The sequence below is a fragment of the Nelumbo nucifera genome, chromosome 3, assembly GCF_055504915.1.
Source record: "Nelumbo nucifera cultivar China Antique chromosome 3, China Antique-T2T, whole genome shotgun sequence".
Taxonomy (NCBI): Eukaryota; Viridiplantae; Streptophyta; class Magnoliopsida; order Proteales; family Nelumbonaceae; genus Nelumbo; species Nelumbo nucifera.
This window is the reverse complement of record NC_142651.1, coordinates 106,281,227-106,305,436: the sequence shown is the minus strand read 5'-3', so window position 1 is coordinate 106,305,436 and position 24,210 is coordinate 106,281,227. Positions and strand designations below refer to the sequence as shown.

Here is a 24,210-nt window from a genome sequence, read left to right as displayed (position 1 = left end):
TTATAGGAAGTTGGGGAACATGCAACACACTATTTATGTTAAGGCCATGGGGAAGGGATATTGATCCTTGGCCTGCAAAGAAGGAGAATGATCAATCTGCAAGCCTCACTTTATCCCTTCCTGACAAAAGGCTACAAGTCGGAAACAAATTTGGCTTATCGGTCATGTGGTTAGAGGCCCCTGAGTCAGAATTAGTAAAGTGGTCCCGGGTAGTACCAACATCCGAAGTATCTTGGGTTGCCACATGTGTTGCATTATGTGTTTTATTCGTCTTCTTCTAACCTTACACTCTACCCTGTTCTTGATTCTTCACTGCCCACTTGGGCTTCCCGTGAATTTCCCAACATGTGTCACGTGTATGTCGCGAGCGCCGACAGTGGGTACAAAACAACTTGTCTTTATCATCAGCCTTCTTGGAGTCACTTTTCCCCATATTGTTAGTACTCATTGCAGCCAATGCTACCTGTTGCTCCCCATCAGTTGTAACCATCACACTCCACCTACTTTCTTCATATTGAACAAGGGCATATACCTCTTGAACCGACGGCAACTCTTTGCTTCCTAAGATCTAAACTCTTAAGGGTTCATAGGCAGGGTTCAGTCCCAACAAAAAGGCAAATACACGTTATTGAGAAACCAGCTTACTGTAGGCCTTAGCATCATCATCATGTTTCCACTCTATAGCCTGATAATGATCCAATTCTTTCCATACGGAAGTAAGGGCTGAATAAAAGGCGGACAAACTATGATTTCCCTGTTTACAAGTTGAGGATTCAGCTTGCAATTAGTAAATCTTTCCATAATGCCTTTGCTCAGAATAGGTGGTTTTGGCCAATTCCCAAATCTCATTCGCGGTGTCTGCCCACATAAAGTTCTTCTTCGCATCGGGTTCCATGGCTGCAAGGAGCCAAGACATCACCATACTGTTTTCTTGGTCCCACCTATCAAGTTCAGCCGTCTCACATTTGGGTTCTTTCACTCTGCCATTTATGTAACCAGCTTTTCCCCTTGTCGTTACATAAAGTTTCACACTTTTAGCCCACTCCAGGTAGTTCAGGCCATTTAAAGGGGTAATTCGCATGGAAAATATCATGTTTTCACCCCCCATACCAGTTGTACTACGAGTTGGTGCAACTCCAGATGATGCTGAATCATAGTTTGCCATTGAGAAAAAAAGTGGTCACAAATATACCAGAGCAGATTCCACACAAACAGAATGCTAAACTCCCAAGAATTTTCACTTCCGGAAGGAGAAAGATACTGCTGAAATCAGTTCAGCAATAGTTCGGCCCTTAGAATAGCCCAGAAATTAGTCCAGCAACTAGTCTACTAACAGGCTATTGAAGACAGTCTACTAACAGCAAGAGTTCGGCCACAAGCAGTCATTAAAAAAAGAAACTACTAACAGTTCGACCACAGCACGTGAGTTAAAAAAAAAAAAAAAAAAACATACCCCTGTCCAGCACCTGTACAAAGGTGTAAACCTCAAAACCAAGGCCTTCTCAGCCCTTCACAGCATAGACCACAGAGAAAAAAGGGGACACATACCCCTGTCCAGCACCTGTAAGAAGGTGCAAACCCAGAAAAATATTTTTCACTGCACCGAACTAAGAGAGGAGAGTCATTCCAGCATTGCCCTCCTTCTGTTAGGGTTTCCTTGGTGTTACGACCAAGGAGGAACCCAAAAAACAACAACCACAGGAACTCTGAACAGTCCGATAGAATTCTTGGTCTTCCACGTCCAAGAGATCAAGAGAACGAAAAAAAAAAGACTGAGATTCAGATGAAAAAAAAACAATTTTCGAGCCCAGAATTATTGCTCTTATATCATGTGTTCCTTCCTGAGAGAGACGAGAGAGAGAGAGAGAGAGAGAAGAGAAGAAAGAAGAGAAAAGAACATAGAGGAGAAGAGAAGAGAGAGCCGATTGAGACTCAAAAACTCTGGGCTGGTCGTTCCCAGCTTCTTATTTATATTCACTTAATGTAATAAGAACTGAAGTTACAAGAATGCCCCTGGCAGTTCCTAATAACAAACAACTAACAAGGGAAGAAAACTAGGCTGACAACATACTAACAGCATACTAACACAGAACCAATAAATCAGATTCACAACACCTTCCTATATGAGATATGACCATATTAGTGAGAATATTTAATTTTAGGTCAAGAGGAGTGCAAGCAAAGCTACAAATTAGGGCTCTTGATCCCTATATGAATATTTGCATTTTCCTTTGAACCAAGGAGGATATTCAAAAATCTTGTCATTTTTTTCTGGAAATCAGGTGTAAGTTGTCATTTGATAACTTAATATCTGGTATAATAGTTCATAATTAACACGTAATTAAACATACTTATATATAGCACACATCATCATCACCCAAGGCTTATCCCAATTATATGGGTCAGCTATGTACATTAGAAAATATGTGCATATTTATGTATTCATCTTTATCACCTTGGTGCCCCCTCATTGTCACCTAGGACTTGGTAGGAAATACACTAGCTGCCTTAACTAGCTGTGTAAATGGAATAGAGATACAATCGCAGAGAAAAAAGAATTACCAGCCACAGGCCCCCAGACTTGATAATTAACAAACTTTCTTTATGTCTTAGATAAGTGGAAAGATGAGATTGATGTAAGAGTTTAGGTCCTTTAGTATGAAGAGAAAGAAGAAGAAAGGATAGAGAAAACAATCCTTTCAGACTTTTCCCAGAGAAATGGCCCCATACCTACACAAGTTCTATGATTTGCAGAAATGAATGAGAAAATTTTGCAGAGGAATGAGGTAGTGAGAAAAAAAAATTAAGAGATGATAGGGATCAGGAAGAAAATTAAAGGCCACATCACGCATCAGTAAAATTGCCAACTAGTATCTTCCTAGTTAAGAGACATGATAGAGATAACAAGATCTTCCTAGACAAGACCCACTCAGAAAAAGCGGTGATAGAAATAGTTATGGTAAGAGATGCATTGGGTGAAATACCTAAAGATGCTCTCTATTTCCTGTGAAAACATTCTTAGGAATTAACAAGCTGTAGCCAATTTGGATTCTGCAAGAACAAGATTAAGAGTTTCATGGATGTTGGCTACTTTACCTAGCCTCAAGATGAGCTTTGATGGATGCAGCATAGGGAACCCATGACCCTCAGGAATACAGGGCATTCAGATGTGCAGATGAATCTATCATGCCTCTTCCCATAGAGTATGGAGACTCAACGGCGGAAGAACTACTAGCAGTGTTACATTGCCTAAAGTTAAGGAAAGATCTAAATTATAGAAGGATCATCGCATAGTCGCCTAGGTGTCACCTAGGCGATAAAAATTTTATAATTCTATTCTTTCTTTCCTCTTTCTTTTTTTCCTTCTTTCTTTTTTTTCTCTCCTCAAAACCCTTTGATCATTTAAATTTCAATAGTAAAACATTAAAGCAAAGTACAATTGTATATATAGCATATAATAAAATGTATGAACACATACATTAATATGATACAGCAATATAAATGATATTATAAAAGGTGTCCACCTTATCATTTTTGTCGCCTAGGCAGGTGCTTAGTCACCTAGAAGGGCGCCTAGTTGCTAAAAGTCAAGGCATTTGGGCAAGGCGCCCAGCCAAGGGTGCCTAGTCGCCTAGGTGACGCCTTGACAACTATGGATCATTGTGGAGAGAGATTCAAAGAATCATACAAGTGCATACAAGTGGTGGCCTACAACCCTTGTTTTGTAAATCTGTATTTTCTGTGTATTTATTAATAAATTTTTTTACTGTTACTGATCAAAAAAAAAGTATAACACGGATGTCATCATCCTTCACCAAATAAACCTTGAAGACACCATTACCTCAAATATTCTACATTCAGAAGTAACTGAAGAAGCTGTCACTTAAAAGATCCCCTTTCGTAAAAACTTGAAGACATGCTCACATGATGGGCTTGGCCATGAAGTGCCCCTTGAATCATAGGAGGACAATAAATAACTTCCCATGAACAATTGTATTGGCAAAAATGGGGTAAAAACTGCTTATGCTTTGTACCTTCTGAGTTGAGATCACCACAATGGTCAAGGTGCATGATGTTCTCAAATAAAAATTGTCTTAAACTCACTTGTTACTGAACAATATGAAATTCTAAATGGATTGGAATCACTGAGAACACTACGTTTACTAATAAATCTCAAAACTCAATTACCAAAACATCCCCCTACCTGTAAACTAGAACTTAATTTACATAAATCAACCATGAACCCTATATTTGTCTGTTATTGCAGAAATAAACTCTCCCAATTCCAACACCCTCTCTGAACTCTTATTTAGTTAAACACATTCTTCAGCTCCACCTACCACTCCCCAACATTTTCCTCTATGTTGTGGCATTTCATCTCTAAGTATTTTTTTAAATGCCACAAGACATTTGAAAGTGTAGGAAACATATATGTACCCAAAAAAGGAAAACAAAAGAAGAAAGAAGGGGATATGGGAATCTTAAAAATGATAAAGGACAATTTATATCCTCCATAACATTCTATACAATTTATAATTTCCACATATTCATCATAAATTTGACAGTTCAATCAAAAAAGAAGCTTACAAAGCTGAGGAACTTTCTCAATCAGTTCCTGTTTTCTCAATCTGGCTATGATGAAGCGATTATCTCTATATGGTTTATGAAAACAAAAAAAATTTAGGTTTTACGCTCATAAAGTATAAAAAATCTATCCCATGAACCAGAAGCTACACAATATAAGATTACCCAAGTCATTCTCACAAAACTATCAGAATTTTTTTAATCAGAAACAGCAACTTTCAATAGAGAATATTTAATGTAATACACTGTCTCCACCCAAGATAAGGGTGTTGACCCTTAGAAGAAAAACTATCAGAATTTTCTGAAACCCACAAAACTTAGAGGAAGCTCACGTCATGTAACATGAGGTCTGTCACATGCATCTGATCAGCAATGCCACTCTCTGTTACAGTCTGCAATAAAGTCATATCTTCATTAGCAAATAAACATGTGAAAAAAAAAGATATTCAAAAAAAAAGTGAGATAATTGCAGTTAGTCAAGAGAACTAAGACAATTATAGTAAATGGAAGAATAGAATCTCTACAAGGAATGACACTCAACTGAGAAAGCAACAAGAAAAATATTGCATTATCCACCATCGCAACCAGCAATTATTACAGCAAAAACCATACTGAACATTGTGGTAGCATTGGAATTCAAAACCAAGAACCATACCTAAAAATTTTTGTATATTCTCTGTACTGAAAGTTTCATTTTTCTAGCTATTGTTATTTTGGGGTTTATGATTGGGTGCAAGCTGAAACCTCTAAAGGGCAAGGGAACGACCAAAAAATCCATTTGTTAAGGTACAAAGAAACAACTTGAGCATTAACAATCTAAAAATGATTATATACCAAATAGAATGGAGTGGTGGTAAAGGATCTCTATGCCAAATCAAAAGTAGCTGAGATAAGTTAGATGGATTGAGTTGATGTGTCATTTTTGGGGAATTCATAGTCATTAAATAGCTGAACATTACTCCTTTTCTAGCTTAAGGAACAGAAGTACATGAAAGATGATTAAAGAGGAGAAAGTGATCAGGAAAACAGATGTTAACTCTAAGCATGTAGGTTTTTACATAGAGCATAGAAAATTCACCATAAGCATGTGTTGTTCTTTGCTTGGTAGAAAGTAAATAGTGGAAAAGAGTTCCCTAGAGCAAGAGGGAAGGAAACAAAATTTTGACGGATAACAGACAGCTTAGGAACCCAGGAACTTCAGGTTTTGGTAGTGTAGTTAGAGATGATAAAGGAAATATCTTATTTAGCTAATCAAGGCCTGATGACAATAGAAATTCTCTAAAAGCAGAGCTATCAGCCCTCATACAAGGACTAAAATCTCTCATAAATAGCTGAGCAGAACTACAATTGAAGGTACTGTCATGTAGTGATAAATCGGATCGCATCATCAGAAGGTCCAAAATTTTAACCAAGTAAAATATTCTTACTGTGGCTATCAAATATTCAAGTGAATTGGGTCTTGACTCAACTGGACTATCGCTGTTGGCAAACCAATTAAGATGAGGCAATCCATTTAAGTCGGGCTATATGGGTGCAAGGGATCAAGTGGACCATGACCTGCCCCAGACCTGAGTTTTTTTATCAGCAAAAGGATTTCATTAATAAATTAAAACTTAATACAACTGTTGGAGGTTTCCAACAGACCCTGGTCACATGAGTTTACAAATTTTCCCAGAATAAGTTAGGTCTGTCAACTCCCTGTTAAGCAAGAACATCTGCCTCCCCATTTGCAACTCTTCTCACCCAGCTGAAACTAGAAATTAATTGCTTTGCAATGGCATTAATTTCCCTAAAAGCATGTCTATATTTTCAAGGTTCTGATTTGGCTTGCTTTGCCCAATTAATGACTAGTTGTGAATCTCCTTCAACTTCCAAATCATTGAGACCAAGCTGTGGTGCTAACCTCATTCCTCTTTTTATCAGCAACACAGAAATGACTTCAATAATAGAAAAAATAATAACAACAAGAGGTTGTGGAAAAAGAAAAAACACAGCTTCAAAAAAGCTGAGCCAACCCAAGAACTATAATTGAGCCCAATACAAGGATATTCTTTGTACCCCTTGCTTAGCTAAACCATCTGCCAGACTGTTGGCAGTTCTCCTAACCCATTTAACTCGGATTGTCATGTCTTTTGATAACCATTTAAATTTCCTGAATTCATTTCTTAAATGCCATGTCATCCCATCCCCCTTCTTCAGCCAGTTCACAACAGTTCTCGAATCACCCTCAATGACCAATCAATACCCAAATCATTGGCGTTCTCAACCCCATATACTGCAGCCAGTAGCTCTGATCTAACCACATCACCTTCTTGTTCAGCTGCTCCCTAGTATAAGGCTGTGATGTTTCCTTTTCTGTCCTAATGACCCCTCCTATGCCATCTATCAAAAAAAAAAATGACCCCTCCAATGCCTGAGGGACCCAGATTGCCAACACAACTCCCATCAAAATTCAATTTCTCCCTACCACAGTTTGGGGGTGACCACTCCTCAACCTTAAAATCCTCTTATAGTTATCACCAAGATTCAAAAATATCGATACACCAGTGTATCGTCCTGTATCAAACTTAGCTTTTTTTTAGTCTTTTTCTTTGAAACTGGTTCAGGGTGGAGGGTATCAGTTTAAGGCCCATCTACCCCGTGAAATAGGTAAGACCCCAAAACACTAAGTATAGGGGTGTATAGGAGGGGCCCCGATACGATTCGTATCGGCCAATACACCCCAATACGTTGCGATATTTCGATCCTTGGTTATCACTTCCACCAGAGCTTCCTTACTTCTACCAAGACCTGAAAAAATCCTCAACCTTAAAATCTGAGAAAAGTTTCAGACTTTTAGCCCACTGTGCCACTCTTAGAGTTATCACTTCTACCAAAGCTTCCTTACTCCGTTCTTTATCTTCAAAAATTCTTGAGTTCCTTTCCTCCAAAACTGTCCAAAGCACCACTACTATAGTACATCTCCCCAAAATCCTGCCCCTCCTACATGCCACAGAATATCCAAAGGCAATAAGGAATACGAAAGTACTCCCAATTAATCAATTTAATATACATGACAACAGAAAACTCAATTATCTTATTTTCAAACCAGAAGCCTTTGGACATGCTGTTGTATTACACTTTCTTTTTGATAAGTGGATGAACTTGATCAATTGAGTATGCTAACATTTGCATGTTCTATACTTTTACCTTGCATCTTGCAAAACCTAATATGATGACTTTACTTCCACTATGTCTACTACCTTTAGCCCAAGCTTGTATGTAACATCTAAACGAAGCAAACACTGAAGTACAAAAAATTAAAAACTTAAAAAATAGAAACTGCATATAGAAAGTTCAATGCAAATTTAGCTTTCATCAAGCAAAACAATTCAGCAAATAACCAGCACAATAAATTCCTTACACAAGTAAACTATAATGCCTTGGATTATAAACATCACACATTCATGAATAGTAGACTAAAACAGAGGAATGGAGGCAGAGAACAACCACAAAGAACTAGATTCAAAAACAATAAGCCACTATATTCAAATTAAATACATAATTAGCAGGCATTAAATGAGTAAAGTAGAAGCAAGAGTAACAGCATTGACTTAATGGCCTTGCATTGGAGATCAGAAGCATAGTTGTATCACGAAAGGAGGTTGAGTGTCCATTAGCACCTTTAATATCAAGGGAAGCGTAGACAGTTCAACTGCTGGCAGCTCCCTCAACTCGCTGTTGACACCATGAAATGTATCATCTGCAGATGTAACAGGTATGAATTGGTAATCTTGCCATCCCAACCACAATGCAATTTTATATCCACCATACAATATTTAACTGGATCATGCAACTATAATTGACACTTGTGGAAACAGAAGGTAAATAAAATCACAAGTAATAGGCTAATAGCTTATGTGCAATATTGATTAAAAAAATCATTTATACTAACATCTTCCCCAAAAGGGAAAAAAAAAGCATATACAAATACCACTAATAAAAAAAACTATTTAAGACAGAATTCCAATCCCCTCATATCTGAAGAGTGAAGATCTTGTGAAGGTGCAGTAGAGCAGCACTTTTGTAGAGCCTTTAGGAAGAGAGAAAAGATTAGATAGAAAAGCCATCCAAGATTCTGTGACAACAAGTGTGGCTAATTGGATCATGTCTAGGGATGAATCCTTAAAGGATGGCAGACAGGTGCCAGTTTCTCCACTCAAAGACAGCAATATTAGCAGAAACAAGTTAGGTTTAAGTTTGAGGGGCAAGGTGTTCTCACAGGAAGGAGGCAATAGTGAAATCTTCTAATCCCATGGACCATGGTTTTAGAAATTGGGTATCTCTTTCATTTTGGACCCTAATCCAGAACAATTCTTTTCGGAAAAAAAAAATATTTTGTTAATATATGCATATTATCTATCTTTACTAATTTTGATATCACAACATGATCTTTTACAAATAACAAGTGATGGACACCCGAAATTTTAGAACATATTGCAATATTTCAGCTAATTGCACCCAAAATTTTTCATATTTTGTCAAATGGCCAAAACTGAAAATTCGCAAAATTTATCCTTTTTTCTCTATCAGCAAAATTTCACCAAAACTTGGAACCATGCATTGGAGTGGAGGACTTCATTAGAGCAAAGCTTTTTTTTCAGGAACACTCAGTAAACTAAACATTAGGACCGGAGGTTGAGGGAAACTGTATAGTGGTAGGATAGATGTGTTCATTCATTGATGATCCACAAAACTTACGGCACATAAGGAAGACGAGGTCTTTGGCTTCAAATATGAACAGCTTGCTCCAGTGGGTCCCAAGATCAACAAAGACAGCCTGGCCAGAGATGGAGGGGATTAGCTCCTTATATTTGGAGTCTACATTAATGGGTTAACAGTCATATTGTTTTCTCCACTCGTGGTAGGTGTATCTGCCTTGGTTGTTCCCTCAACCCTGACCACAACCAAAGAAAAAGGAACAAAAAATCTCATCCTATGAGGGTGGGCTGTCATCCACTGCGAATAAATGCTTCGACAGTTTAACCAATAAAAAGCAAAAGAAGGGGAAAAACTAGGTGTTGGAAAAAATAATTTCAAAAGGCGTGAAGATAAGCCCAAATTTTGGTGCAAAATCTTGATCGATCAATACATACATTAAGCTTAGGCATATCTTAAAGTAATAAGGTTAATGTGTAAAAGCTGGAAATGTGCAAGAGGAAACAACCAATGACCTGTTAAAAAAGTTATCCAACCCATCCTCATAACATATGATAAGACTTTTTATTGCTAACTGATCAAAAACTTTTCAGGCCCAGAAAAACAAATAGATAAAAGAAAGAAAAGAAAAGGCTCAACTTTTAGCATAATGGCAGCACGCTAGTGCATGATCCCCAAAGATACAAATGGGAGATAGCCCTAAACTGCTACTCATCCCAAAAGACAGATTGCAGCATGGAAATTCTTATTCAGAACACATAAGAAAGTTACCATTGGCATGGGAAGTTCCAGATGTCTCCAAGGCATCTGTCGGTGGACGTTGACCAATCTCCATACCTACAGAATGTCGAGAGATTATAGACTTAGCAGACAAACTATAGAGAAGTATGTACTTAAAATCCATCAGATAAGGAATACTTACTGCTAAGATTATTGAAGTGCATATTCCTCTGCACATTGCAGATTTGGTCCCTATATAAAACCAAAAATTACATGATGAAATAATAGTTCAAGTGAACTCTTATCACAACTAAAAGTTGGAAAGAAAAGGATATATTACCATATATAAGAGCATCCTGTAGCCTCTTGAAAGCTAAGAGCTAATTCTGTAGAATAATCGGGATCTCGCCATGAGATGATTGTATCTGAGGGAAAGAATGAAATCATGCCATGTCAACCATCATCTTACATTGTTACATTACATAAGAAGAGTGGTTAGTGATATATTGCATTTCACACAAATATGAAATACCTTCTTGCCTTCGATAGATATCTTCTGGCCTGATACGATGCACAAGCAATGTCTCATTATCTTCTTCATCAATCACAAACAAACCGAGTTCTTCCGATCTCTGCATTCAAAAGCATTGCTGATCAACATTTATAACACTTGACTTAGGACTGTCAATCTTTGTAATAAGTTCCAGGACTTAAGACACAGTTCATCGAATGACTGGTCAAACAAAAAAAATAGAAAAGAATAACAAGTATATGGACAAACCTCCAAGTACTCAACAGTGACATGCCCAGTTCCCCGGTCATCCCATTTACCATCATCATTCAAACGGTATACCTTAACACGCTGAAAATTTTGAACACCCACCAAGTCCATCATAATATTAGCAAATATGCAAGCAATAAGAATTCAATCCAAAACAACAAGCACACAGGAAAAACGCATGAAAATCCATATTGATTGAAAAGAATGAAGTACTTCAACTGTGTCTGGAGTATAGAAACACAGGTAGCAGCAGAGTGGAGGGGCACAAGATTAATAAATGATGAACAGGTAGCAACATTGCAAATTCCTGCATGTAATTGCAAAGTGCAGTTCTCGGGTACACCATAAGGCAAGAATGGATACATAAGGCTAATAAACAAGCGAGACGAAATTTTCATAACTTTTCTGATAGTTAAGAGTGAGTACATAAATTACGGATAAGATTTACAAAACAAAAACTTAGAAGAGAGAGAGAGAGAGAGAGAGAGAGAGAGTGTGTGTGTGTGTGTGTTGGGCAATCTACAAGAAAACAGGAAGTAATATAACTCAAGGCTTTAAAGGCTAAATGCAAAGACAAAGCAATTGGGTATCAGAGAGGCAAGGCATCAGACTCAAAGTATGTATCATATTATATACAAGTATATGCATATAATTTTTTAATTGGCATGTATATATAAATATAAATAATATGCAACAGATATATGTACAGATATATATTTATTACAATTTTATGCATGCTAAGAGTACAATTTATTTCTTTTATAAACAATTTGTATATTTCCTTTTTATTATAACCCAAGGTTTTACAGGCTACACAAAGGCAAGGTAGTTGGGTATTAAAGAGGAAAGTGAGGTGTACGCCTTGTGGCGAGGTGCAGAGATTTTGCCTCAAGGCTTAAGCCTCATATCTTTGATGTGAGGCTTAAGCCCTTGTCAGGAAGAGGCATATGCCTCATGCCTCAAGGCATGCTTCATGAGGCATAGCTTGAGGCATGGAAAGGCATAAGCCTCAAGAACCAATAACAACTGACTGATTTAATACATGTATTTTTTATAGTTCAAAATATATGAGGAGAAGTTTGGTAATTAAGAAAGACAATAACAAAAATAAAGTAAAATGAAAATCCAACTAGGAAAATCAAGTTCTTAATTTTTCTTATTGTTTTCAGGAAAGTTCAACGCAACAAGGGTCAAGAAGAAGCTTCACAAGTCTCTTTTCTTAGTTAAATCAAGTGGGAATTTTTTTCCTCATTATTCTACATTTTGGGTGATGGAAATCTAACAGCCCAAGTTTGTTAATTTTCTCATTTCCCTTCCTAATGGATTTATTTCTTTTTATTGATTTTTTTACATAAATCAAAACAACTAAATTGTCTCCTTTATTCTAAATTGTTATATGACCAGAAATCTAATATTAATTATATGGATGATTCATCATATGATCCCATCAGTGAAAAAAAAATGATGATGGAAGAATTTTATGATCTAAAGCAGTATGGTTCATTCGAATAATTTGAGAACTTTGGACATTGAAACTTTAAATGTAAAACGTATATGATCATTAGTCGGTCAGTTATTATTTTGTTGAATGCTAAACCTTATATTTTATGGATATTTGTACCCTCTATCATTCTAACTTCAAATACCATATGTTATATTTATTATTTATAAACGTCAATTAATTCATATATGTAAGCATGTGTTATGAAGTAGGGTATCTCATCGGGTGCCTCATAAAAGATCAAAGCAACATTTCCATCATTCTTCTGTAATGGTGGGCATATTACTCTTTCCAAACCCCTCATTCTTGTGTTACGGAGGGTATCTTGCCCTCTCTTTTCATTTTTATATTATAATACAACACTTAATCATTTATCAAAAAATAAATAAAAATAATGAGACTCAAGTAATGAAAGGAAAATGAAAGTTATCATTCAAGAGAGAGCATCTACAAGATTATTTGAATATGACCAAGGGCAGGAGTGGTTGCACAAGTCCTAGTAGGGGACTCTGGACCCTTGAGTGCTCTAAATTTGCCTTTTGCATGAGATTATGAGCTTTTTCAGCTTTGGACAGTTATAGTTTTCCCCCTATTAATCCATATGGAGCAATATAGGTTATTTCTCTCATTTAAATTTCATGAATAAAATATTCCTAATTGTTGCCAATGACCGGAAAAAAACTGTTGGATAATACTAATCCATGTTTTATTAATGGATAAGTAATTTATTGCAAATTGGAACTCTAAAAAAAGAGTTAGGCAAAGAAAAAGATTTTATAGTTGGCTAACAAGATTGCAAATTCTTTGGCATATGTCTAGCCAAACAACGTTACAAGGGGTTAATAGATAGAAATTATTGGGGATAGTTTGGGACCAAACAGAACAAGGGGAGGGACCGAGGAAATGGGACTTTAAGGGCCAATTGTCTTTGGGGCTGCTAACTATCTTTGTAATGAAGCTGTTCCTTATTCTTTCCTATAATCAATAAAGTTTCTGTTGCTTATCTGGAAAAATAGCAAAACACTTTCACCTGCAAAAATTGGATGAGTAGACACCAATAGAATGTAACAATAGAACGCTTCAATATTGTGGAACAAATTCATACTAATAACTAGATGAGAAACAAATAAGAAGCTCAGGCAGTAAGATATAAACCACAATCCTGAATAGCAATTGCATATCAGAAATGATACTTCAATTTTTTCCCAGGCACTGCAAGATTGTGGTTTCTCCCTGTGCAACTCTACTAGTGTGAGGGCAAAAAATTGCATTATCACGTCATTTTTCAGACATCCAAGATCCCAAGTCACCCATTCAGCATTTATAGTAGTAACTTAGAATAGAAAGACAAGCGTCTAATATCTGATGTTGCTTCAAGAGTACAAGATAATCAGTTTTCTAGCTCAGAAAAAGACGGTTTGGGGGTCCTATGGGCTCATACGTTCAATGTAAAGAGTGAAGAGTAGAGTAACTTTAATATGGTCAACAATATGATTATTCAGCAAAACTGGTAACTGATGGATAAGATGTCTACGATATGCGCCAGAAGAATTGAAATGGTGACTCAATTGATTAATGAATTCAAGCAGCCAGTCTAGCAGAAAACATGTAGACCCTCTACTGCAATACGACTACATCAGAGAACTCAGAGCAAAATAAGAATTCACGAACAAGCCGCGAATTGACTTCAACAAAAGGGGGGGATCTTGAAAATATCGAGATGAATAAACAAGCAAAATTGTAATATTTAGAAATTCTACTTGAATCAAAGACAAAAAAACGAACAGAACTTTTCAAGAGAGGATTGGAAGAACTGGAATTCAAAGAAAATGTATTTATCTTACTAAAATCGAGCTCAAGCTTTTAATCCAGGAATAACAACAGATGAACCATCAACTATGATTCTAGGGCAACATCAAAATCCACGGAATGAGTAACTTAAAGCTTCAATAGTAATCGAAAAACACTTACCTGCATCGAATTGGCAATGGCTGGGGTCTTTCCTTGCCCGCCCATCAATTATGTTTCTCCTCCCTGAATAAAAATTTACGGGAAATTCTTTGGGAAAATCGGAAATAACAGAGAGGAAATTGAATGGAACTTTAGAAGAACGAAAGGTGGAAGTGGCGGGAGATTTGAGTTTTAGAGATCAACAGAAAACCCTAACCGCCATTAACGTCGAAGAGAACCCTCGGATTTCTCCGCTCTCTCTTTGTCTCTCTCTCTTTCTCTCTCTCTCTCTCTCTCTCCGTTCGCTTTTATTTTCTGTTCACTTTCCCCGCCCTTCGACGGAAGTAATGAGAATTGAGAAACATACAAGAATCCCGAATCCCCAAAAAATCCTCTTCCTTTGTATAAAATACCAAGAACATCCCCTGACTGCCCAGTTGCTCAGTGCAGGCGGGCTGTCATTCTGTCAAAGTCCAAATAATAGCTGGCCAAAGGAGTCATTTACATTGGGGTTCCCCACACCACACAGCCCACTCCCCACGTGAGCACCTTAACCAGCCTTTTGCCGTTGATCCACGGTGGGGCCGCTTTATGTGGATTCCAATCTCCTATCAACGCAAGATGGAAGCAAAGACCAAGCATGGAATTTTGTTCATGCTGCGAAACCTCAGCACGGTCTTACTCACCAGTCACCAGTCACCACTCACACCAGTCACGAGTTAATCGTTTTTTAGCTCAATAACGTTCATAATAGCTCTTCGAATCCTACGGCCTACGGAAGGAAACCGGTGGATATCGGACTAACCATGGTCAGCTGCATCGACCTCATATATACCCCACGCTGCGGGGCTGAGCTGGTGCACACCTATTGGCCCTGTATTACGAGGAGATGAATGGATGAGATTTGGCTGGACACCTTTATTCATCAAACGTGTCTCCAAGCCGTTATTGGACAAATAATTGAAGAAGAATACATTTAGAAGAAAAAAATGTATATAGTTGACGAATTTGAAATAGAATTGAAAGTAACGGTGCTTATGGTGAAAGGGTTATTCCAGTAATTTGGACAACGATATCCAGACTTGTTAAGAACGAGTGAACTGATTATGACCTTTGGTGCTATCGGAGAACACGTGGCATGTGGGGGACAGTGGAGTGAGTTGATTGGTTAACGATGATGCCACTCTTTTGCGTGGTCGGTCGTCACGTGCAGTAAAAGATAGCACATTTCCATTTGTGGTACGCATCTAGTTGGGCATAGGCATACAGCATACTCGGTGAAAATGTTGAGTAAGCACCAAGCACACGAACACAATGGAGATACGATACCTGCCCGTGCTCCTGAAATTTCATACGGCATCTAACTCCGTACATGTATCTCAATTTTTTTTTTCCATTACCCCTCATGTATTGGCATCAATTTCGATCTGACACCTACCCAATTATACAGACGATGTAAGATTTGTTAGGTGGACTGAACACTAAACCCCCCCTTTTTTGATAAATATGCCATTTTATGTATAGAAAGATATTTATAGTGTGCGGCTGAATGTCTATATTTTCACAATATGTGCAAAGTTTTTACCTTCAAGAGATTTCATCACACACCAAATATGGCCACCAGATTTTTTTTTGTATTAATTATTGCCATGTGACCACCAGATTCAGGCTCCTCAAATTATCTAATTTTTCAAGCAAAGATAAATCCATTTCAATTCAACTTGATATTGGTGGTGTTTGGGATAGATGTTGTTTCCTGATAAACATTTTCTCATAAAACGGTGTTTATGCAAACATGTTGTTTTTTTATAAAACGTTTTCTCTGATTTTTTATTTGGTATCATTGTTGTTGTTGCCATATAAGCATTTTTCGATGCCATATCAGCATACTATTGCTAATAATGTAGAAAAAGAAAATTTGGTGTTTTCTCATACTACACCTTTTTTTTTCTGATTTCCAATGCATGGTCTAATAAAATTTTGTTTTGTTTTTTTTTTTACCGGGGGGGCGGGGGAAGGCATCTTAACAAATACCATGCTAATGTGGCACCATTTTTTTGAGAAAAATGGCATCAATCTCAAACAACTACATAGCCATCCTCATCATCCTTAAAAGAGCATTGGGGCCCATCGTAATCAAAACCATAATGATTTATTCCCATAGTCTATTTGATTTAAATAACAATGGGAATAGGAATTGGAGTTGTAATGGGATTTCATTCCCAGTGATGAGGAGGGAATGACCATTCCTTCCAATAGGGAAATGCCATTCCACTATGAATGGTATTCTAAGTCCGTCCGACAAAACAATTGGAATCAAAATGGGACATTCCAATTCCAAACCCTTGGTCCCGTGAACCAAATGGGCCCTTAGAGTTTTTTTTTCTTCTTCTTCTTCTTATGTTTTTTGTGGGTCACAGGGCTACACAATGGGGGGTGGTTAACGTTGCAATTCAAGTTGGCCCCGAGTTGGCATCTTATAGTACTTTGGGTTTATGTCTTTAGGTTAGGCCCATTCAAATTTTGGCAAAAAACACAACCCGAGCTTGCCCATGTCGCATCCCTATATGGTAGTCGATCCCTATACCCATAACTCCCATACAAACTCATGATGGGATCTCTTGAGTGCAACAATTATGCACAAGCTCTCAAAGCAAAAGCATCCAACCACGCATTGGGAACATCTCCCCATTAATTTATCATCTATGCATGGGTAATAGTGTAATACTCCTAATGTGTAGCTAGATGTCATAACCGATGAGTTTTTTGCTTTTAGGATATTTGGTCTCCCCCAGCCTCGTGGTGGCAGTGGTTTTTTCATTTAGGTTGTATTTGGTTTGAAGGAAAAAGTAGGGAAACCTTTACAAACCTTGTATAGGTTTCCCTACCCTTTTCCTTCAAACCAAATATAGCCTTAAAGTCTCAACAACCGTTTGATGGTGGCTGAAGTTGCCGAACAAAATGATGTCTTGCTTTGTTAGTTGATAGCACAATCAACATTTTTGAAGGGTAGTGGTCTACCAAACTTTAGCTTCATCTATTAAGGAGCCAATAACCTTAGTCTATGTTTGGTTTGAAGGAAAAATGTAGGGAAAGGACGGGAAAGGTAGGAAAACATTTAGGCCCTATTTGCTTTTCGGTAAGTTATTTACCCAAGTAAATGCACATACCCGGGTATGTGTTTCCCAATAAAGACTTACAGGGGTAAGTGCATTTACCCACGTTTTTTTATTTTTCATGTAAATAAGGCAATGGCCATTGTAGCCATAAAAATCCATTATTAAACGGGGCATTTTTGTATTAAAGTGTTGCCAACTTTCCTCCCATAGTGGGAAAGTCATTTACCCACATAGGAGATGGGTATCACTTACCTAGGTAAATGATACCTAGTAAAATAAACTTTCCCTGGTCCCCACATAAATCTAAAAAATAACATGGGGTTCTTGGTCAATGGGAATCAAAATCCAATTGACCAACTTTCCCCCCTCTCAAATTCCCAAAAAAGAATGCCCCCTTAGGCTCCGTTTGGTTTGTGGGAAGATTTTGATGGGATGGGAAGGTGTAAAATTTAACTTTACATTGTTTGGTTTTACATATGGAAAAATAGTAGGAAAACTATCGCCACGACTTGGTTCTTCATCGGATCGCCGCTGGTGAGAAAGCATATCAAGCGAGGAGATCGGGAGAGGAGAAACCAGATCAGGAGAGCAGAGTAGGATAGGAGTGTTGAGAAAGTAGATCGTCACTACCAAGAGTTGCAACAGCGATTAGAGAAATAAAGAAATGAAACGGGGAGGAAGACAGGAAGAATAGGAAGAAGAAGAAGGTGAGGGATAAGAGAGAAGAGGAAGGAGGGAGAGAGAGAGAGAGAGATGATGAATATATCGGGAGAGGAGATCACCGTTCCTCTACTACCCTTGTTCGAAGAGAGGTAGAATTGTTTTACAGATTTTGGTTGTTCCTCTGCCACTCGCACTAGTTCTCCTGTCACCGCCGCCTCCTTTGTACGAATGAGGAAGGCAATGATCAGTGTTTGGTTCGGTGGTAATAGGGGAGCCCACAAACGAGAACGAAGGAAGAAAAGAGAGAAAGAGAGGAAGAGTGGAGAGACAATGGGAAGGGGCCATCGCTAGTTCATTGTCGCTGTTGTTGTTGGTTCGTTGCCGCTGTCACTGTTGATTCGTTGCCGTTCTTGAGTTTTCTCGAGGTTTTCCATCAGGGTTGCACTATTTTGGTGCAATCCCGATTCCACGATTTTGGGATCCCGAATACCACCTTTTTCTCATCCCATCCCTCCATTCCCCTCGAAACAAATGAGAAAAAAATTAATATTTTTTGAATATTCCATTTTTCTCATCCCCATCCCACAAACCAAACAGAGCCTTACAAACCTTGTATTGGTTTTCTTATCTTTCCCTTGCTTTCCCTGCCTTTTCCATCAAGCCAAACATAGCCTTAGAGACGGGGCAAGAATTTCCAGTCATCAAGGACTCAAATACATGTACTACACATTGTCCCTACCATGTACCCTAATTGGGCAAGAATTCCTAGCCCCATATCACATCCTTACAAGGAACAAATATCTCCAAATTTGCCACACCCTACCTTGGTCATTTCTGTCTACAAAATTTTAATGGGGGAAAATGTGTTATACATATATAATAATATATCATGTAATATGCACATGCATTTTATTTTATAACATTATATAAGGTATTCATATAATATGCTTCATAAGTGTCATATTATAGTATTAATATAAACATATAAAATGAAAAAAAAAACAAAGACCGGTTAAAAGGCAAAAAAATAAGCTTTTAAGTATCACACCAGCTGTTATCAAATGATCCATTAAAAAAATTGTATAAATTATAATAAACGTATAAAATCCATCTCTCCATGCCACATTGCTTTTCCTTGCTCCATTACCCTAGCCTTGCATTCTCCTTGACTCTCTCTCCTCCCCCCCCCCTTTCACCACTCCCAAATTTCCATCTCAACACCCTCTCTCTTCATTCATCTCCATTCCCATTGGGTTCCCTCTTTGCCCCCAAACTCATGTCTCTCACTTTCTATAACAACCCAACTTATCACCTTAATTAACTCAATATATGTTTTATCCTCTCATTTACTTCTATATCTAATTTCCACCTATTCTTCCCACTTTCCCATAAAAATGTGGACATTATTTATTAAGACTTGGTTTTCCAAATCAAACAATATTTATTTCCATAAACGTGATTTCAAACAAACAGAGGGGAATAAGGAGAATTCGATGTTTCTTATATATATATTCATCGCATCTTCCATTATTGTTAAATGATCCATTAGTTATGAAAATTTGTTGGGAAAAATATTATACCAAAATTTATGAAAATAATTATTTCAGAAATCATTCATTTCTTAACAAATATTAAATAGTTTAATATTCTACAAAAAAATTAATCAACAATCCATTAATTGATAATTTTTGGTTATTAATAATTGTTCAAAATTCCAACGTTTATCGTAATTCACATTAATCATTCTAATTTAATAAAATTTCGTTAAAAGTTTACAATAATAATCTATTGATAAAAGATATTACTAATTAGCATGATTTGTTAATTTCTATAAAATCAATAATTATAGTTAACAAGTATCAAATAATTTAGGGAAACTCTTTAACTAACAATAAATAAGTAATTAAAAAACAAGAAATTAATCTATGAGAAATATTCTTCATAACTATTTGAATAATAATCCATTTATTACTATTCAACTAAATAATTATTAAAAAAATAGGAAATTAATATACCATAAACCGTATCACAATTATTTAATAATACTAAATAATTATTAAATAAGTTTGGAAAATTATTAAGTCTATCCACACCGGTCTAGATCATTTAGTTTTGACTTCAACCATACTTGGTTTTACATTAATTAACAACAAATTATTTCATTTTATTTGAAAGTAATGTCATTTTCCATAATTACATTAATTTACTATAATTACATTTACTTTGATTAATGGTGAATAATTTAGACTTCAATGTTTTTTTTTTCCTAATATTGCCAAATCATGAGTCACGTTACAACAATAAACCTCTATTGTAAATAATACGTTAAAATAACGACTACTCATGCAATGCACAGGTTGTTGTTTAAAAATGTATTTTTTAAGGGAAAAAAATGTCGTAACAATGATTCCCCATAGCTTGAATGTATTTATAGTTATTTGTATACACAATAATAGAGAAAAATTATTGTCGTTAGTTATTAAGTTTTAAATACATTCATTATATATATATATGGGAAGTACATAATCGTCAACTTGTGAGCTGCTCTCTTGATTGTATAGCCCTCTATCCCCCCGAGTGTTTAACATTTAACATAAGATCAATAACTAAATTCCATTGATAGTTTTGATTAAAAATAACAGTTTTATCAATGTGCAAATAATGTATTGTTGTTTTTATTGATGCTACATTGTCAAAAAATTAATCTTTAAATTGTTACTATCAGGTGTAATTATTAATAATTGGGATAGTTATAGGTCCATTAAATCTATATATTCTATATATAATAATAAAATTGGATAGTCCATATCAACATGTTTATCATTTTAGATAAGCTATTCATTGCCTATTTCAATTAGATTAATAAAGCTGGACACTGTTAGAGAGAGAGAGAGAGGGAAACCTTTGGGTTTTCAAAAGCCTCTTATTTTAATGCATATTATTATTACATTTAAAAATACATTTAAGAGCGGAAGGCAGAGAGAGAGAGAGAGAGAGGGAGGGAATAATAATACAACATAATAAAGTAAAAAATTAATAAGTCAAATAATATAAACAATTTTATGATAACATAAAACAACAAAAATAAAAATATTAATTTAAAAACCCACTAAACTTTCACATAAAACTAATAAACATTAACTAAACTTAGTAAAAATTAAAAACACTAATAAATATTAAACTTAATAATAAGAAATTTAAAAAAAAATTCCACTAGTAAAACTTAAAATATTTCAATTCCACTTAAGAATCAAACATAATAAACACTAATAAAATAAGTAATTTAAATACAAAAAATATTAATTGATAATTTTAATGATACTATGGTTTAAATATGGATTTAATATATTGCAAAAAGAACTCGTATTTTAATGTTACATTTTGTTTTGTTTATTCTTTTTTTTATTATATTAGATAACTTTGTATCAATATATTTTTATTTATTTAATTAATAATATTGTTAAAATTAATAATTATTATGAGTTGAGTTGAGACCTTTATTGCAAGGTTCATAAATTTGTTACGTATCGTATTGGGAGCACCCCGATACACCCCTACAAAGGGTGTATTAGGGTTTTGACTGGTTCAAGGGGGTGGATGAACCTTAAACCGACCCTTTGAACTGGATCTAAAAAAAAACTTAAAAAAAAAGATAATACCGATATTACCCGATACGCCCCCTACCGACGTATCGGGCGTATCGATATTTAAAACCTTGATTAGTGCCCATAGTAACCAATAGACTTATATAAAACAGAAAACTCATTAAAAATGACATAAAAAGAAAAAAAAATAATGAAAATTTAAACAGTCTATCTATAAACCCATAACGTGTGATACATGGACATACAATAACAACAATAATAATTTATATATAATTTGAAACATAATAACTATAAATAATAAAAATTAGTAAAGTTAATACAAATAATTAAATTTAGCAAGTTTTTATCTGTCAACCATTAAAAGTTAAGAAAATAATAACGAATAGTATTAATTTGTACCTATGGCTGACCATTTGTAAGAATTAGTATAAATAATATTAATTGGATAATTAAAATCTCTCTCCCTATATATGATAAAATTATATGGTCCTTATCAGCAACCCTCTCATTTCAGCATAGGTGTTTATCTATTTTATCATTTTTTTGTATTTTTCATTTTTTGTTTTAAAAAAATATAAAAACATAATCATTGTTATGTCATCGATAAAGCTGTCTACACCATTATCAAGATATTATATTATTAGAGAGAGATATTATTATATTGTTAAATAGAGATAATTAAGAGATATTAAAAAAGAACCATCATATTATTAAATAAAGAGAGAGAGATAGACAGTTGGTTTTTTCAAGCCTATCATCTCAATGCATGTTATAATACATTTAATAGAGATATTTAAGAGGGGGGAGGAATATATAAAAATATAACATAATACAATAAAGGTTTATTTGGCTCCTCAAATAGATGCCTATAATTTGAATTAAAACCGACAATTTAATACCATTAAATGGAATGGAATTCCCATTCCAAAGACTATTGTTAAAGAGTAAAGAACTCATGACAAAAAATCCCCAGAATCCTAATAATAATAAAACAATAAAATACTAATGAGCTATTAACAAGATATTAGTAAAACAGTAATAAAATAATAAGTTATTAATAAAATATACAAATTTGAAATTTGTTTAGTTTATTTTGGTTCCAACTCCAAGTGAACCCAACAATAAGTATCAGAATCTAATTTCAATTCCCGACTAAACCAAATAGACATCAGGAAGAGGTGATTTTGATTTTATGTGAACCAAAATGACCTTATAATTAGTTTATGTTTTATTAATTTGTAACTTAGTAAATAAAATTAATAAAATTCCACTAAAGTTAATAAAAAAATTAAAATTTAGCAAAATTATATCTAGCAACTATTAATAATTAAGAGATTAATTAAAAAATAGTATTAATAGATAGCTTAACCCGACTAGACCTATAAATTTATAGGCTCAAGAAAATACGAGGCAATCAGATTCAAAGTTTAATTGGGTATCGAACTTTCGAAGTCCAATGATGGCCCTGGCGGATAGGGTCCAAGCTAAGTGTGGCTGTCCAACCCAGAGGGAGAGACGGATTTGGATGGAGTCACCACCTAAATTTTTGGAATTGAGAATTTAGAAAAACCCAAGTTTTTCAAGAAAAATATTTTGCTTTATTGGTGACTCATTGCCCAATGGGGATGAGATTCTTAGGGTCCGGGGACCAAGGTACGATGTGGGAAGGTGTTAGGCACCCCACACTTGCCCGGTTAAACCAGCCTCTACTTCACCAATGTTCCAATGAAGACTTAATAAATTTGAGCTTAAAAAGATAAATTAGCTAACTAGAAGCAAAAAAATAAGGTTTATCCATAAACAACAAGATAATGCTAGAAAGGAGAAAAACAATTAAAAAAATGATGGATAAAATATATTATTTAACTAAACTAATGATCCAAACAATTACCAAATTGCAATGAAAAGGATTAAGTCAATAAAAGATTAATTAAAGAACTAAGACAAAAATTCGAAAACTATTGAAACTAGCTAACTACATATGTTGGAATTATGAGATGCAATAAGTAGTAGATATACATTGTGTGCCTAAGTATGCAATGACTATGTAAATGGTGACCATGGGTGGAGGGATTTGGAATGAACTCACTGACTTGTGAGATTGTCCTATTACTAAATGTTTGATGCATGGTATGAATAGTGACCATGGATGGAGGGATTTGGAGTGAATAACTTGTGAGATTCCATATCGTATTACATGAATGTTTGATGCATGTGAGTGAGACGAGTTATCATGGGATGTAAAATGATTATTCTAATGCAGATTTTCAACCATGGAACCAATTGATAAAAGGACGAAAAAAAAAACTAATATCTTATTATGATAAACAAATACACGAACATAAGTAATAAGTGCAAGGGGCTAAACGACATATTATGGAGTGACCTTAAGTGTAATCAACTAAAACCACAAGATATTAAAATAAAGACCTAAAACAAGAAACTAGATTGGAGTAAAACTCTACTTCAGCTACCTGATAAGGTACTCTACTATTCGGAGAAAAAAATAAATAAAAAATATCAAGAAAGTGAATGAAGAATAGCCATGTTACGGTTAAAACTTGAAACAATTAATTAACGTGCATAGTG

At 35.4% G+C, this 24,210-nt stretch overlaps 1 protein-coding gene across 2 annotated transcripts in view; it reads right to left on the bottom strand.

The window, feature by feature from the left end:
* The window catches only part of LOC104598797 (uncharacterized), a 75,056-nt gene extending 60,501 nt beyond the window's left edge, over nucleotides 1-14,555 (bottom strand). For both annotated transcript variants that reach the window (XM_088899975.1, XM_010261022.3), the window contains exons 1-8: nucleotides 14,256-14,555; nucleotides 10,784-10,864; nucleotides 10,535-10,634; nucleotides 10,343-10,427; nucleotides 10,205-10,254; nucleotides 10,054-10,119; nucleotides 8,247-8,326; nucleotides 4,917-4,976 (exon numbers count right to left, since the gene is read on the bottom strand). In XM_088899975.1, coding sequence (XP_088756101.1) covers nucleotides 4,917-4,976; nucleotides 8,247-8,326; nucleotides 10,054-10,119; nucleotides 10,205-10,254; nucleotides 10,343-10,427; nucleotides 10,535-10,634; nucleotides 10,784-10,864; nucleotides 14,256-14,300 — 567 coding nt within the window. In that variant the 5' untranslated portion in view covers nucleotides 14,301-14,555. The remainder of the gene's footprint in view (nucleotides 1-4,916; nucleotides 4,977-8,246; nucleotides 8,327-10,053; nucleotides 10,120-10,204; nucleotides 10,255-10,342; nucleotides 10,428-10,534; nucleotides 10,635-10,783; nucleotides 10,865-14,255) is intronic.
* Nucleotides 14,556-24,210: the final 9,655 nt, after the last annotated feature.